The sequence below is a fragment of the Aethalodelphis obliquidens genome, unplaced genomic scaffold, assembly GCF_003676395.1.
Source record: "Aethalodelphis obliquidens isolate GAN/ISIS:26980383/991018 unplaced genomic scaffold, ASM367639v1 scaffold79, whole genome shotgun sequence".
In the NCBI taxonomy this organism is placed as follows: domain Eukaryota; kingdom Metazoa; phylum Chordata; class Mammalia; order Artiodactyla; family Delphinidae; genus Aethalodelphis; species Aethalodelphis obliquidens.
The window spans coordinates 1,462,318-1,476,592 of NW_020838023.1; the positions used below are offsets into that span (position 1 = coordinate 1,462,318).

The 14,275-nt window shown below is 34.5% G+C and overlaps 1 protein-coding gene across 3 annotated transcripts in view; it reads right to left on the reverse strand.

The window, feature by feature from the left end:
• Positions 1 to 14,275, reverse strand: part of CSMD3 (CUB and Sushi multiple domains 3) — a 1,084,122-nt gene that overhangs the window by 636,500 nt on the left and 433,347 nt on the right. For all 3 annotated transcript variants that reach the window (XM_027092553.1, XM_027092552.1, XM_027092550.1), the window contains one exon: positions 4,058 to 4,182. In XM_027092553.1, the coding sequence (XP_026948354.1) occupies positions 4,058 to 4,182 (125 nt within the window). The remainder of the gene's footprint in view (positions 1 to 4,057; positions 4,183 to 14,275) is intronic.

The window sequence follows — 14,275 nt, forward strand, 5'->3', positions numbered from 1 at the left end:
AAGCATATTTATTCTGTCCAAGCACCCATAAGACATGAAAACTATTCTTTGTTCAGACTGACAGTGGATAGTCACTTTAAAACTTCAATTACAATTTCAGCATGTCCCCTCCATTACTGTTTCCAACACCACAGCCAGTAATTTCTACTAGCAAATTTCTTTTATAAACCATACACACATGTGCCCTGCATGCAATGAGCAAATAAATTTGTGTATAAATGATTAATATCTGCAGAGATAAGATAAAATAATAACAATATATGAATCTTGAACATTAAAATTTTATACCTCCCAACTAATGACTGATGACTGTTGAATGAAATATATATGTATATCTCTCTCTATATATATGTATATGTTTACATATACATATTTCAATCATCTATCTTAGAATCAAAGAAAATAATCATACAGTAATATTCAACGAATATTTCTTGAGATTTGTCAACACAGCTGTTCTTTGTGCTACAGGGTTTATGAAAAATAACAAAATAACATAACATTAGTTTTGCCTTTGAACAATTTACAATCATAATAAATATGATTCATTCTTTTTATTGAAATGAGAGTCTTGAATGAAAAAAGATGGTTTACAGCCTCAATCTCATTTTATGTAAACCTTAAATTCCATGATCTGGCTATAATTTCTCTTTTTATATGAGACTTTGTTTCTGCATTAACATTAATCTCCTTTTCTAGACTCTATCCTCTATTTTCCTATTCTCTCTTGCCATAAAAAATGCACACATATAATTTATGTAAAACTGAAGCAGGATATGTGGATGCCACCATTTTGAAGCCATGATTTTCAATTTTGTCCCTTATACCTATAATTTGTCTTGAGTGGAGGATATCATAAGAAATCAACTTTAAACAGTTTACTGTTCTATCATTGCCCGGACATTGATGAGAGTAACTCCCACAATACTTATTACTCAGTGTCCACTTTATAAAAAACAATGCAAGCTATTTCATATCTTAAAGCCAGGAAAAAGTTTGCTTTTGTTGTGTCATTGTCATATTTCATAGACAATGGTTTTCGTGTAAACTTATGTTTTTTAAATTTGTTAGGCAGCTGTCATATTTAACATGTAGGCCATTCTTAAAAGTTTTTTACTTAAAACTTAAAGGCTTTTGCACAACAAAGGAAAACATAAACAAAACAAAAAGACAACCTACAGAATGGGAGAAAATATTTGTAAACGATGCAACTGACAAGGGATTAATCTCCAAAATATACAAACAGCTCATACAGCTCAATATCAAAAAAACAAACAACCCAATCAAAAAATGGGCAGAACTAAATAGACATTTCTCCAAAGAAGACATACAGATGGCCAACAGGCACATGAAAAGAAGCTCAACATCACTAATTATTAGAGAAATGCAAATCAAAACTACAATGAGGTATCACCTCACACCAGTCAGAATGGAAAAAGGAACCCTCCTACACTGTTGGTGGGGATGTAAACTGGTGCAGCCACTGTGGAGAACAGTATGGCATTTCCTTAAAAAAATTAAAAATAGAGTTGTCATATGAACCTGCAATTCCACTCCTGGGACTATATCAGGAGAAAAACATAATTTGAAAAGATACATGCATCCCAATGTTCAGAGCAGCACTATTTACAATAGCCAAGACGTGGAAGCAACTTAAGTGTCTATCGACAGATGAATGGATAAAGAAGATGATATACAATGGAATATTACTCAGCCATAAAACGAATGAAATAACGCCATTTGCAGTAACATGGATGAACCTAGAGATTATCATACTAAGTGAAGTAAATCAGACAAAGACAAATATCATATGATATCACTTATATGTGGAATCTAAAAAAAGGATACAAATGAACTTATTTACAAAACAGACTCACAGACATAGAAAGCAAACTTATGGTTACCAAAAGGGGAGAGGGAGAGAGAGATAAATTAGGAGTTTGGGATTAAAATATACATACTACTATATATAAGACAGATAACCAACAAGGACCTACTGTATTGAACAGGGATCTATACTCAATATCTTGTTAACAACAAATAATAGAAGACAATGTAAAAACTAATATATATTTATATGCATAACTGAATCACTTTACAACTGAAAGTAACACAACATTGTAAATCAGCTATATTTCAATAAATTTTTTTTTTAAGTTTTTTACCAACTTATACATAAGCTTTTGTTTAGGATCATGTAACTGTTTTACCTTATTTTCTCATTATCCCTATTTCACTGTTTTTTTTTTTAATGCTATTGCACTATATGGCATTTTGTAAACCTTTTTTTCTTCAATTGTGACTATGAATTTTATTTTATATTTTTAACATCTTTATTGGAGTATAACTACTTTACAATTTTGTGTTAGTTTCTGCTGTACAACAAAGTGAATAAGCTATATGTACACATATATCCCCATATGCCCTCCTTCTTGAGCCTCTCTCCCACCCTCTAGGGTCATCACAAAGCATCGAGGTGATCTCCCTGTTCAATGCAGCAGCTTCCCACTAGCCATCCATTTTACATTTGGTAGTGTATATATGTCAATGCTACTCTCTCACTTCGTCCCAGCTTCCCCTTCCCCTACTGTGTCCTCAAGTCCATTCTCTACATCTTCATCTTTATTCCTGCCCTGCCACTTAGGTTCATCAGTACCATTTTCTGTAAGCCCTTGATAATGAGAAAGGTAATGAATAAACATCTACCTGTGACATGAAAGTTTTACTTGAACCTGAGAGAAAAATCTAGGCTCTCTGTTCTTCTTACTCTGGGTTGCCATTGTCAAGTGAGTGGAATATACCTATTTGCTTCCGTTTTATTATTTTCTATTCCTTCTTTAATGCTCTGAAATCTTGCTTCTCTCCCCAAACTATGAATAGTCTTTCTTAAGGGCTTTGTCATTTTACAGACATTTGAGCTTGGGTGAGTGACTGGATCTCTCTGTGTCTTACAATACTCATTTCTAAAATGGAGATAATAATGCCTCCATTGGTTTGTTTTGAGGATTTAAATGAGTCAAAGTATATGTAGTGGTTAGCACAGTGCCTGACACATAGTAAGTGCCTAAAAAAATTAAGCCTATGATGAAATCTCCTATACAATTCCATTTTCAGTTTTTTTATACTTATTAACAGGGTAACGTTTTTCTAGTCTCATATAGAGTTGAATATCAACTTTGACTCCTTCTTGTCACTTTCTCCTTCCATATCCAACTAGTTGTCAAATACTTTGTCTTTTTCCCTTTATGAGAGCTCTCAAATCTATCCCTTCTCTATTCACCAGAATCTGCCTGAGAGGACTATACAGAGTGTGGCAACTCAGTGAAAATATTCCCTGAGGGAGATGAAGAGTTAATGGAATTTTGAGTACTAAGACACTGAAATATGCAGAGATGTCATTACTAAAAATAACAACAACAACAGCAACAAACAAGCAACAAGAGAGCCAGTAAGCCAGAATGAAGTGTTAATTTTCAAATATAGCTAAATAAAGTTTAGAATGAAGAGGCCTCATTTAATTTATATGAAAATATTTAATTTGTAGGAAGGTGGTGGAAGTAAATCTTATCTGCAATTACTGGTAATATGAAAAGCCAGAGCACTCATTGATTTGTCTTAGTTTAAATTAACTAATTATAGAACAAGTGCTCTACCTCCACTGCCACCAACATCACTACTATTGGACACATAAGCAATTCAAATGGCAAATCATACAAGTGGAGGTGCAATTATGGTTTAAAAAATTTATATCCACATCAATGACTATACATGGTAATTCATGATTTTAAAAAAAGGCCAACAAAGTTACCACTGCCTTGTATTACATATTTTAAGATTCCAATTTGTTGCTATATGATTATTAGATCGGGAACTCCTTGAGAATCTGACACAGTGGTTTGCATATTATAGATTTTCAATAAATATTCTTAAATACATGAGCTAAATGTTTCCTGAATTACAGGTCAAAGATTCAACTGAAATTTATACTCAGTGGAATGAAGTTCAAACTATTAAAATGTGTTAAGAGAGCATTTTTTTTTTAAAGACTGTTCTTTACCTTTACATACAGGCCTGTGATCACTCCAAGCAGCAAAGACTTCAGCTATCCGTTGACAGGTGATGCTCTTAGCACCCTGTAGGACATAATCTTCATCACAAGAGAACTGCACAGTTGATCCAAGGCTAAAATTGAGCAAAGGATTAAAAAACAGTATTAGAAGAATATAACATAATGGTTAGGCTCCGGTTCTACTGGCAATATCCCATAGTTCAAAAATGTTTCATAGTGACAAAAAAGATTGTTCTTTTAAAAAACCAAAATATGAAAATATGACTTGTACAAATATATAATAAAAATCACAAACAAGAATCTACTATAAATCAATAACATGCAGGTATTCGTAGGAATTTCAAAAAGCTCTCATCAAGTTTAATTATCTTGTTACTAGTTGTAGAAGCCAAGGTTAAATAATTGACTAAATTTCCCATCTTAAGTAAGTGGTAAATGTGAAGCAAAAAGTGGACTTTCTGACTTGAATCCCAGTGCTTGGGTTCATACCACATTATAGTACTTCTCTAGCAGGTATTTATATGTATATTTACTTGGACACGTATATGTCCATCCACAGACACACATATACAGTTAGGGCTGCAAAACTGTGCTGATTGTTTTTTAGATAAAATTCACCCATCATTTCTTATTCCTGATCTTAGAGGAAATGCTTTCAGTTTTTCACCATTGAGACCATTTGGCTGTGGGTTTGTCATATATGGCCATTACTATGTTGAGGTATATTCCCTCTATGCCCACTTTCTGAAGAGTTTTTAACATAAATCGGTGCTGAATTTTGTCAAAAGCTTTTTCTGCATCTATTGAGATGATCATATGGTTTTTTATTCTTCAATTTGTTGATGTGGTGTATCACACTGATTTGCAGATACTGAAAATTCCTTGCATCCCTAGGATAAATCCCACTTAATTGTGGAATGTGATCCTTTTAACGTATGGTTGGATTCAGACTGTTAGCATTGGGTTGGCCAAAAAGTTCATTCAGGTTTTTCTGTAACCCTTAAGGAAAAACCTGAACGAACTTTTTGGCCAACCCAATATTTTGTTGATTATTTTTTGTGTATATGTTCATCAGTGATACTGGCCTATAATTTTCTTTTTTGTGGTGTCTTTGTCTGGTTTTGGTATCAGGGTGATGATGGTCTCAGAATCAATTTGGGAGCATTCCTTCTTCTGCAATTTTTTGGAAGAGTTTCAGAAGGGTAAGTGTTAACTCTTCTCTAAATGTTTGATAGAATTGGCCTGTGAAGCCGTCTGGTTCTGGACTTATGTTTGTTGAGAGTTTTTAAATCACAGTTTCAATTTCAGTACTTGTGATTAGTCTGTTCATACTTTCCATTTCTTCCTTGCTCAGTCTTGGGGGATTGTACCTCTTCAAGAATTTGTCCATTTCTTCCAGGTTGTCAATTTTATTGGCATATAGTTGCTTGTAGTAGTCTCTTATGATCCTTTGTATTTCTGTGGTATCATTTTAACCTTTCCTTTTCATTTCTAATCTTATTGATTTGAGCCCCCTCCCTTTTTTCTTGATGACGCTGGCTCTTTATCAATTTTGTTTATATTCTCAAAGAACCAGCCTTTAGTTTCATTAATCTTTCTATTGTTTTCTTCCTTTCTATTTCATTTATTTCTGCTTTGATCTTTATGATTTCTTTCCTTCTACTAACTTTGGGTTTTGTTTTTCTTCTTTCTCTAGTTGCTTTAAGTGTGAGGTTAGGTTGTTTATTTGTTTTTGTTGTTTCCTGAGGTAAGATTGTATTGCTATAAACTTCCCTCTTAGAACTCCATAGGCTTTGGATCATTGTGCTTTCATTTTCATTTGTCTTTAGGTATTTTTTGCTTTCCTCTTCATTTCTTCAGTGTTCCATTGGTTGTTCAGTAGCATATCGTTTAGCATCCATGTGCTTGTGATGTTTTACAGGTTTTTTTTTTTTCTGTAGTTGCTTTCTAATTTCATAACATTGTGGTGGAAAAGATGCTTGATATGATTTCAGTTTTCTTAAATTTACCAAGGCTCACTTTATGGTCCAGCATGTGATCAATCCTGGAGAATGTTCCACGTGCACTTGAGAAGAATGTGTATTCTGCTTCTTTTGGATGGAATGCTCTATAAATATCAATTAAGTCCATCTAGTCTAATGTGTCATTTAAGACCTGTATTTCCTTATTGATCTTCTGTCTGAATGACCTGTCCATTGATGAAAGTGGGTTGTTAAAGTCCCCCACTATTATTGTGTTACTGTCAATTTCTCCTTTTATGGCTGTTAGTACTTGCCTTATATGTTGGGTTGCTCCTATGTTGGGTGCATATATATTTACAATTATTATATCTTCTTCTTGGATTGATCCCTTGATCATTATGTGTCCTTCTTTGTCTCATAACAGTCTTTATTTTAAAGTCTATTTTGTCTGATATGAGAATTGCTACTCCAGCTTTCTTTCCATTGCATGAAATACCTTTTTCCATCCCCTCATGATCAGTCTGTATGTGTCCCTAGATCTGAAGTGGGTCTCTTGTAGAAAGCATATATACAGGTCTTGTTTTTGTATCCATTCAGCCAGTCTATGTCTTTTGGTTGGAGCATTTAATTCATTTAAAGTAATTATCAATATGTATATTCCTATTGCCATTTTCTTAACTGTTTTGGATTTGTTTTTGTAGGTCTTTTTTCTTCCCTTCCTCTTTTGTTCTCTTCTCTTGTGATTTTATGACTAACTTTATTGTTGTGTTTGGATTTTCTTTTCTTTCTTGTATGTGTATCTATTGTAGATTTTTGGCTTGCAGTTACCCTGAGGTTTTGATATAGCAGTCTGTATATAAATAATAGTGCTTTAAGATGCTGGCCTTTTAACTTCAAATGCATTTCCAATATCCTGAATTTGTGTTCCCCTCTTCTCCCAATTGCTGGCTTTGATATATTTGTGTGCAGATGATTTCCTACCTTTAATTTACGTTTGTCTTTACCAGTGAGCTATTCCATTTGTAATTTTCTTGTTTCTAGTACTGGCCTTTTCTTTTGCACTTAGAGAAGTTCCTTTAGCATTTGTTGCAAAGCTGGTCTGGTTGTGCTGAATTCTTTTAGTTTTTGCTTATCTGTAAAGCTTTTGATTTCTCCGTTGAATGTGAATTACAGCCTTGCTGGGTAGAGTATTCTTGGTTGTAGGTTCTTCCCTTTCATAACTTTAAATATATTGTGTCACTCCCTTTTGGCCTACAGAGTTTCTGCTGAGAAATCAGCTGACAACATTATGGGAGTTCCCTTGTATGTCATTTGTTGCTGTTCCCTTGTTGCTTATTAATATTTTTTCTTTCTCTTTAATTTTTGTCAGTTTGATGACTATGTTTTTTGGTGTGTTCCTCCTTGGGTTTATCCTGCCTGGGATTCTCTGGCCTTCCTGAACTTGGTTGGCTGCTTCCTTTCCCACGTTAAGGAAATTTTCAGCTATTATTTCTTCAAATATTTTCTCAGGTCCTTCCTCTCTTTTCCTTCTGGGACCCCTATAATGCAAATGTTGTTCATTTAATGTTGTCCCAGAGGTCTCTTAGACTGTCTTCATTTCTTTTGATTATTTTTTCTTTATTCTTTTCTGTGGCATTGATTTCCACCATTCTGTCTCCCAGCTCATTTATCCTTTCTTCTGCCTCAGTTACTCTATTGATTCCTTCTAGTGTATCTTTCAATTCAGTTATTATATTGTTTATCTCTGTTTGTTTGTTCTTTAGTTCTTCTAGGTCTTTATTAAACATTTCTTGCATCTTCTCAATCTGTGCCTCCACTCTTTTCTGAGATCTTGGATGATCTTCACTATCATTACTCTAAATTCTTTTTCCAGTAGATTACCTATTTCCACTTCACTTAGCTGTTCTTCTGGGGTTTTAACTTGTTCCTTCATCTGGGACATATTCCTCTGCCACCTCATTTTTTCTAACTTTCTGTGATTGCAGTTTCCATTTCACAGGCTGCGGGATTGTAATTCTTTTTTCTGCTGTCTGCCCTCTGGTGAATAAGTCTGTCTAAGAGGCTTGTGTTGGCTTTCTGGTGGGAGGGTCTGCTTCCTGCCCACTGGTGGGTGGAGCTAGGTCTTGTCCTTCTCGTGGGCAGGGCCTTGTTCAGGAAGAATTTAAGCAGCCTGTCTGCTGATGGGTGGCGCTGTGTTCCCACCCTGTTGGTTGTTTGGCCTGAGGTGTCCCAGCACTGGAGCCTACAGGCTATTGGGTGGGGCTAGGTCTTGGGGAGGAAATGGTGGCCTCCAGGAGGGCTCACACCAATGATTATTCAACAGAACTGCTGCTGCCCGTGTCTTTGTCCCCACAGTGAGCCACAGCTGCCCCCTGACTCCACAGGGGACCCTCCAATACTAGTCTGGCCCAGTCTCTTATGAAGTCACTGTTTATTTCCCTGGGTCCTGGTGTACACAGGACCTTGTGTGCACCTTCCAAAAGTGGAGTTTCTATTTCCCCCAATCCTGTGAAATTCCTGCAATGAAACCCTTCTGGCCTTCGAAGAGAAATTCTCTGGGGGCTCCTCCTCCCATTATCAAACCCCCAGGCTGGGAAGCCTGACGTGGGGCTCAGGACTTTCACTCCTGTGGGAGAACTTCTGTGGTATAATTATTTTCCAGTTTGTGGGCCTCCCACCCAGCGGGTATGGGATTTGATTTTATTACAATTGTGCCCTTCCTACTGTCTCATTTTGGCTTCTCTTTTTCTTTAGATATAGGGTATCTTTTTTGGTAGGTTCCAGCGTTTTTTTTTTGTCTATGGTTGTTCAGCAGTTATTTGTGATTTTGCTTTTGTAAGAAGAGGTGATCTCACATCCTTCACTCAACCATATTGCTGGCAAATTAGGAGAGATTCTTAAATATATATTTTTATTATAACTTTTTTCAAAATATTGTCATTTAATAATATATAGAATAAAATACATGAAACAATCTCATTTTTTATAGATCTGAAATTACTATTAGTATACACAAAGTATTCCCACATTACACAAGCAGAAATACTTTATCCATATTTTATTCATCAAAAATTATGTCCTAAATGGAATGTTTTCATACATTTCTAAATATGTATATTTTAAACTTTATTTCAATGAAATACTATAATGATTTAAATGATTTGTAGCCTCAAACTATTCCTTGTATCACTTTTTCTTTTTAATATTTTTACTGTAACATTGGAATAACAGCTTGATTTTCCCCTCCAGTAATGAGGAAACAATGAGGATAAAGCAGACAAAGTATAGATAAAGTGCTAAGCTCCTCAGTAAGTATGTACAGTGTAAGGACTAAGGTTTGTTATTTGTGTTTTCTTTTAAGATTGCCTACCCATGTCAACCATTTTCACAACTCATATTTCCTAAATGTCCTATCAGCTTAGATAAACATACTTGGAATAACTTTCAAAAATCTAGGCTTACTATTTCTTCTATATATTTATGCAACTTAAAATAGACTTTTTAAAATTAGAGCTAGTTTTAATATGATGATATTGTCCTGTGCAATCTGGACCCCACGCAACAATAGAGTATTTATGCTTTCACTGCTCTTTGTTTTCAGACATAGGTAATATGTCTTTTATGGAACTCTGTCAAAGAGGCCAGAAACAACTTTCCACAGAGACAATGATAGTAATGATAAGTCTTAATTGTACTGGTCTTGAAACGTAACACCAGAGGAAGGCTGCAGTGCAAGTTTACTCGAATTCAAATAAGCAAGCTTTCCTTAAGCATCTAAACTTTTTTTGACTTGGTGATGAAAAATGTAATAAGCCAATAGCTGCCTTCAAAAAACAGAATAAATTCCAGTATTGTGGTAAGAGAAGCATACAGTGAATATCATTCAAGCCATATGAGCCAAGAGAGCATGGATACAAGTTATGGGAAACCAAGGAAGAAGAAAGTCCATTTGAAGAATGGATAGGATTCTTATAGTCAAACATATTCTAGGAAGAGAGAAAAGCATGTGCTAAATTACTGAGCTGATAAAGTGTAGAGGCATTTGGAAGAACAGTTTGCCTTAAGCAAATGGTTAGTTTCAGGAAATAGTAGTTTGTGTTTTTTTTTAATGTTTCTTTCTAAAAATATGCATCACACAACTAAAATGATTTATTTTCTGAAGAGGCACATTTAGCAGTCTGTAACACAATATGGTAGAAATAGAAATATAATGTCAGAAAGTTAGGTTTGGCCTGTATTAAGGAGAAATTTAAATGCTAGAATGCAAATGTATAAGTGAGGGGGGAAGAGCACCAAATTGCAAGCCATAAGCTCTATGTTCAAGGCATGCTTTTATTACTGCTAAGTGTGCAAACACCTGGCATACAGGTTTACTTATTAGCAAAATAGTGATATTGACACATACAATGTTTTAATTAGTAACAAAATAATGACATGAAAGTTCTTTTAAGTTAATGTATACTATATGTATGTGTGTGATAACTGATATAATTTCTTAATTCAATGAGCCATGGGAGATACAAGTTTATGATCCAGGGGTAATGTCTCAGTAGCTATATAATAATAACCTTTATCTGAAAGCCAAGTGTAATACATCTTGCAGTAGAATAAGAGACCATTACAATTGCACTGGTGAGAAGTTTTAAGTGTATAAAGTAGGATGGAGGCAATATGAATTGAAAATAATTAACAAGATTGAAGAAGCAGGATTTGGAGAAAGAGTGAAGATTTTAAAATCTGAATTCACTGGGGAAATCATAAGAAAATAAAAAAAAGAAAGAAAAAGCTTTACTTTATCCTGGGTACTTCACTATGCAATTTTATGACTGTTAGATAATCTAGTCCTTCACTAAAACAGTACAATTTGGTATTACTCTTTCCATTTTTATTGAAAAAGAAACAGAACTTTGGGGAGAATAAAAAGCTTCTCTAAGTCTAATAAAAGAGTGGCGGCATCTAAAATTAAGTCCAACTGATTCCAAATTCCATGCTCTCTCACTCGTAATGATGTATATGTGTTGTGGAGAAAAGACCAGTTCAATTGTTTTAAGTTAACATAATAAATATCTATATCTCAGAAGAATGAAAATAATGAAGACCTGAGAGAAACATGGAAAGTCATGATTACTGAATCCTTCAGAAGTAATGCTATTCTTTTTTTTTTTTTTTTTTTTTTTTTTTTGCGGTATGCGAGCCTTTCACTGTTGTGGCCTCTCCCGCTGCGGAGCACAGGCTCTGGACGCGCAGGCTCCACGGCATATGGGATCTTCCCAGACCGGGGCACGAACCCGTGTCCCCTGCATCGGCAGGCGGACTCTCAACCACTGCGCCACTAAGGAAGTCCATGTAATGCTATTCTTAAAGCTGAATATATAGTAGAAGAGGGGAGTTTTGAAGATGGAACACTGAGGAATGTTTATTTTTTAGGGAATGGGAGGAGAAAGTGAATTCCTCAAGAGTGAAAAATGGGTGGTCAGAGAGTAAACTCACGGAAACCAAGATATTTTTTGGTCATTTAAAGACCCCCAAAAGAGATTACAATGGTGACAGAAGGATCAAGGGAAATGAGCAGTGAGAAAATTAACTTAATTTAGGGATAGAAAAGTCATTAGTAATTTAAGAGATGATGCAAAAAGTCAGATTACAAAATATTAGGAAATTATTAGCTGTGTGGTGAGGAAGGAAGTGCCACATGTGTAGGCTATTCTTCAGAAGATATTTTGTGGGAAGAGATAGAACACCTTTGAAGTTTCTATTAATGATGTCTTTGCAATTATCAAAGTTAGATATATAAATAAGCATACTACCATATTTACAAACCTTATGCTAGGAGAACGGGTGAAGATGGGTCCACATTTAAAAGTGTGATAGATTTACATCATGATAGTCAGACTTTCCTCATTATAGTCATGTTTTAATATTACCAGATGAGAAGCATATTCCCTGCTGTTTCAATCCCAAGATATACCAGTGTTTTAATAATCCAAATGAAAACCCAAATTTTGGATCCAACATTATTCTTTGCTCTCAAGAAGACAAATTCATGCCCCTAATGGGTGACATCTCTTGAAAGGAAAAGTATCAGACAAGGCCTTTCCTCCAGAAGTAAAGTCTGTGAAACTTAAGAATCTCGGAGGCTGAGCTTTCCCAGACATTTAGTTATAATTTTAAAAGACGTTTAAATTTTTAATTTATTTTTCAGCATAGAAACTGCTGGCAGCTTCAATATCTCTTTGGCAGCATTTCTCCCTTTAAAAGTCTGTTATGCTCCATAGGAATTTCAAATTAGAAAGAAAGTTTTTAAAATTTCAAAACACAGATTCTGGGACTCTCACCTTGGAGATTAAAGCATAAAATGGTAAGTAAAATACAAGTCTATAAGATGCCACACTTTCCCAAGGATTTTCTTATATATTTCCTCAGTGATTAAAAAATATTTATTTTGTGCATACAAGAGTGTTTGTTTTAGCAACTGCTGCCTATAAATCATTTAGTTTTATGATGAGTTTGAAGTCCTGCTATAAGGTCATATGATCAGAGAAATTAATGGAAAATTTCTGAAGCTGCTGTTTTAAGCCGTTCAGTTCACTACAGTTATTGAACTCTCTTCATCAGGCATGCAGATATATGAATAATCTTATTTCTGATTCCAAGGATTTTACACTTAGAAAAGTTTCTACAAGACAAGGAAAAAAAAATATTTTAAGTACTGTAATGAAGATACACACAATGCTGGAGGAGTTAACCAGATTGTAACAGATTGTGGAAATAAGTAAAGCTTTAGGAAGGAGGATTTTAAGTGAGTCCTTGAAGAATGCGTAAGATGACACAGGCAAGAATGCTGGGATAGAATATTCCAGGAGGAAGAAACAACAAAACCGAGCGGAGAAGTCAGGGAAAATCAGACATATTTGAGGCAAACTATGTGAGGGTAATTTGTCACCATAAAAATATGGTTGGCAGACAAATGTGGCAACATTGGATATATTTTGAGATGTTTTAAATGCCAAAAATGAGTAGTTTGTGAATAAGTAGTCCATAGGAAAGCTCTGCTGGTGTTTGAGTTGAAAAAACACATTGTTGCAGATATTTTTGGAAGACTAATGTGATAATAACTTGTACATGGATGAAAAGAGGAAGAATCTGCAGCTAGTAAAGCTGACATTGCAATTACCTAAAAATGTTTAAAAAGGGTTAACTACAATTGTGGCCATGGACACTGAGATGGGGGAGCTGTTCTTATCTGTCAAAAAACACGTCTCAATTGAAATATCTCTTTTCCTTCTCTCTAAAGTTCTCCTTCTCAGAAATTACTGCCATGCCAGGAAAATGAAACGTTTGAGTTTATTATACCAATATTCTAGAGAAGTATTTTAATATGATATTATAGTCAAAAAAACACACACATGTATGTGTGCATGCATACAGATATATATATATCACTCAGTTCAAAATATAAAATTGCTTGTATGTTTTTGTTTCATTTTTAATACTTTATATTTCAGAACAATTTCACATTTATAGAAAAAATGCACAGAAAGTACAGAAGGTTCCTATATGCACCCTTCTTCCCCCCCCAACACACACATGCACACACAAACACAGTTTCTTCTATTATTACCATCTTGCATTAGTGGGGTACATTTGTTACAGTTGATGAACCAAATCAATATTGATACACTTAATTAATTAAGTCCATATTTATACTAGGGTTCACTCTTTGTATTCTATAGGTTTTGACAAATGCATAATGTCATGTATTCACCTGTACAGTATCATACAGAATAGTTTCACTGCCCCAAATGAGTTTACCTACTCATCCCTCACCCTCTTCCTGAGGAAGAGTTAGCCCCTTGTTTGTTCTTCAATATCATGTAGGCTATTCTGGGTCTTTGCCTTTCTACATAAATATTAGAATTATTTTGTTGAGGACACAAAATAACTTTCTTGGATTTTTACTGAGATAACACTGAAGTTATAGCTCAAGTTGGAAAGATTTGACATCTTACTAATATTAATTCTTCCCATCCATGAACCTGGAATATTTCTCCATTGATTTAGATCTTTGATTTCTTTAATCAGAATTTTGTCATTTTCCTCATATAGATCTTATAAATATTTTGTTATATTTAAACCTAAGTCTTTCTTTTTTATTTTTTGGTGCTAATGTAAATGATACTGTGCTTTTAATTTCAAATTCCACTTGTTCATTGCTGGTATACAAAACAACAATTAACTTTTGTAT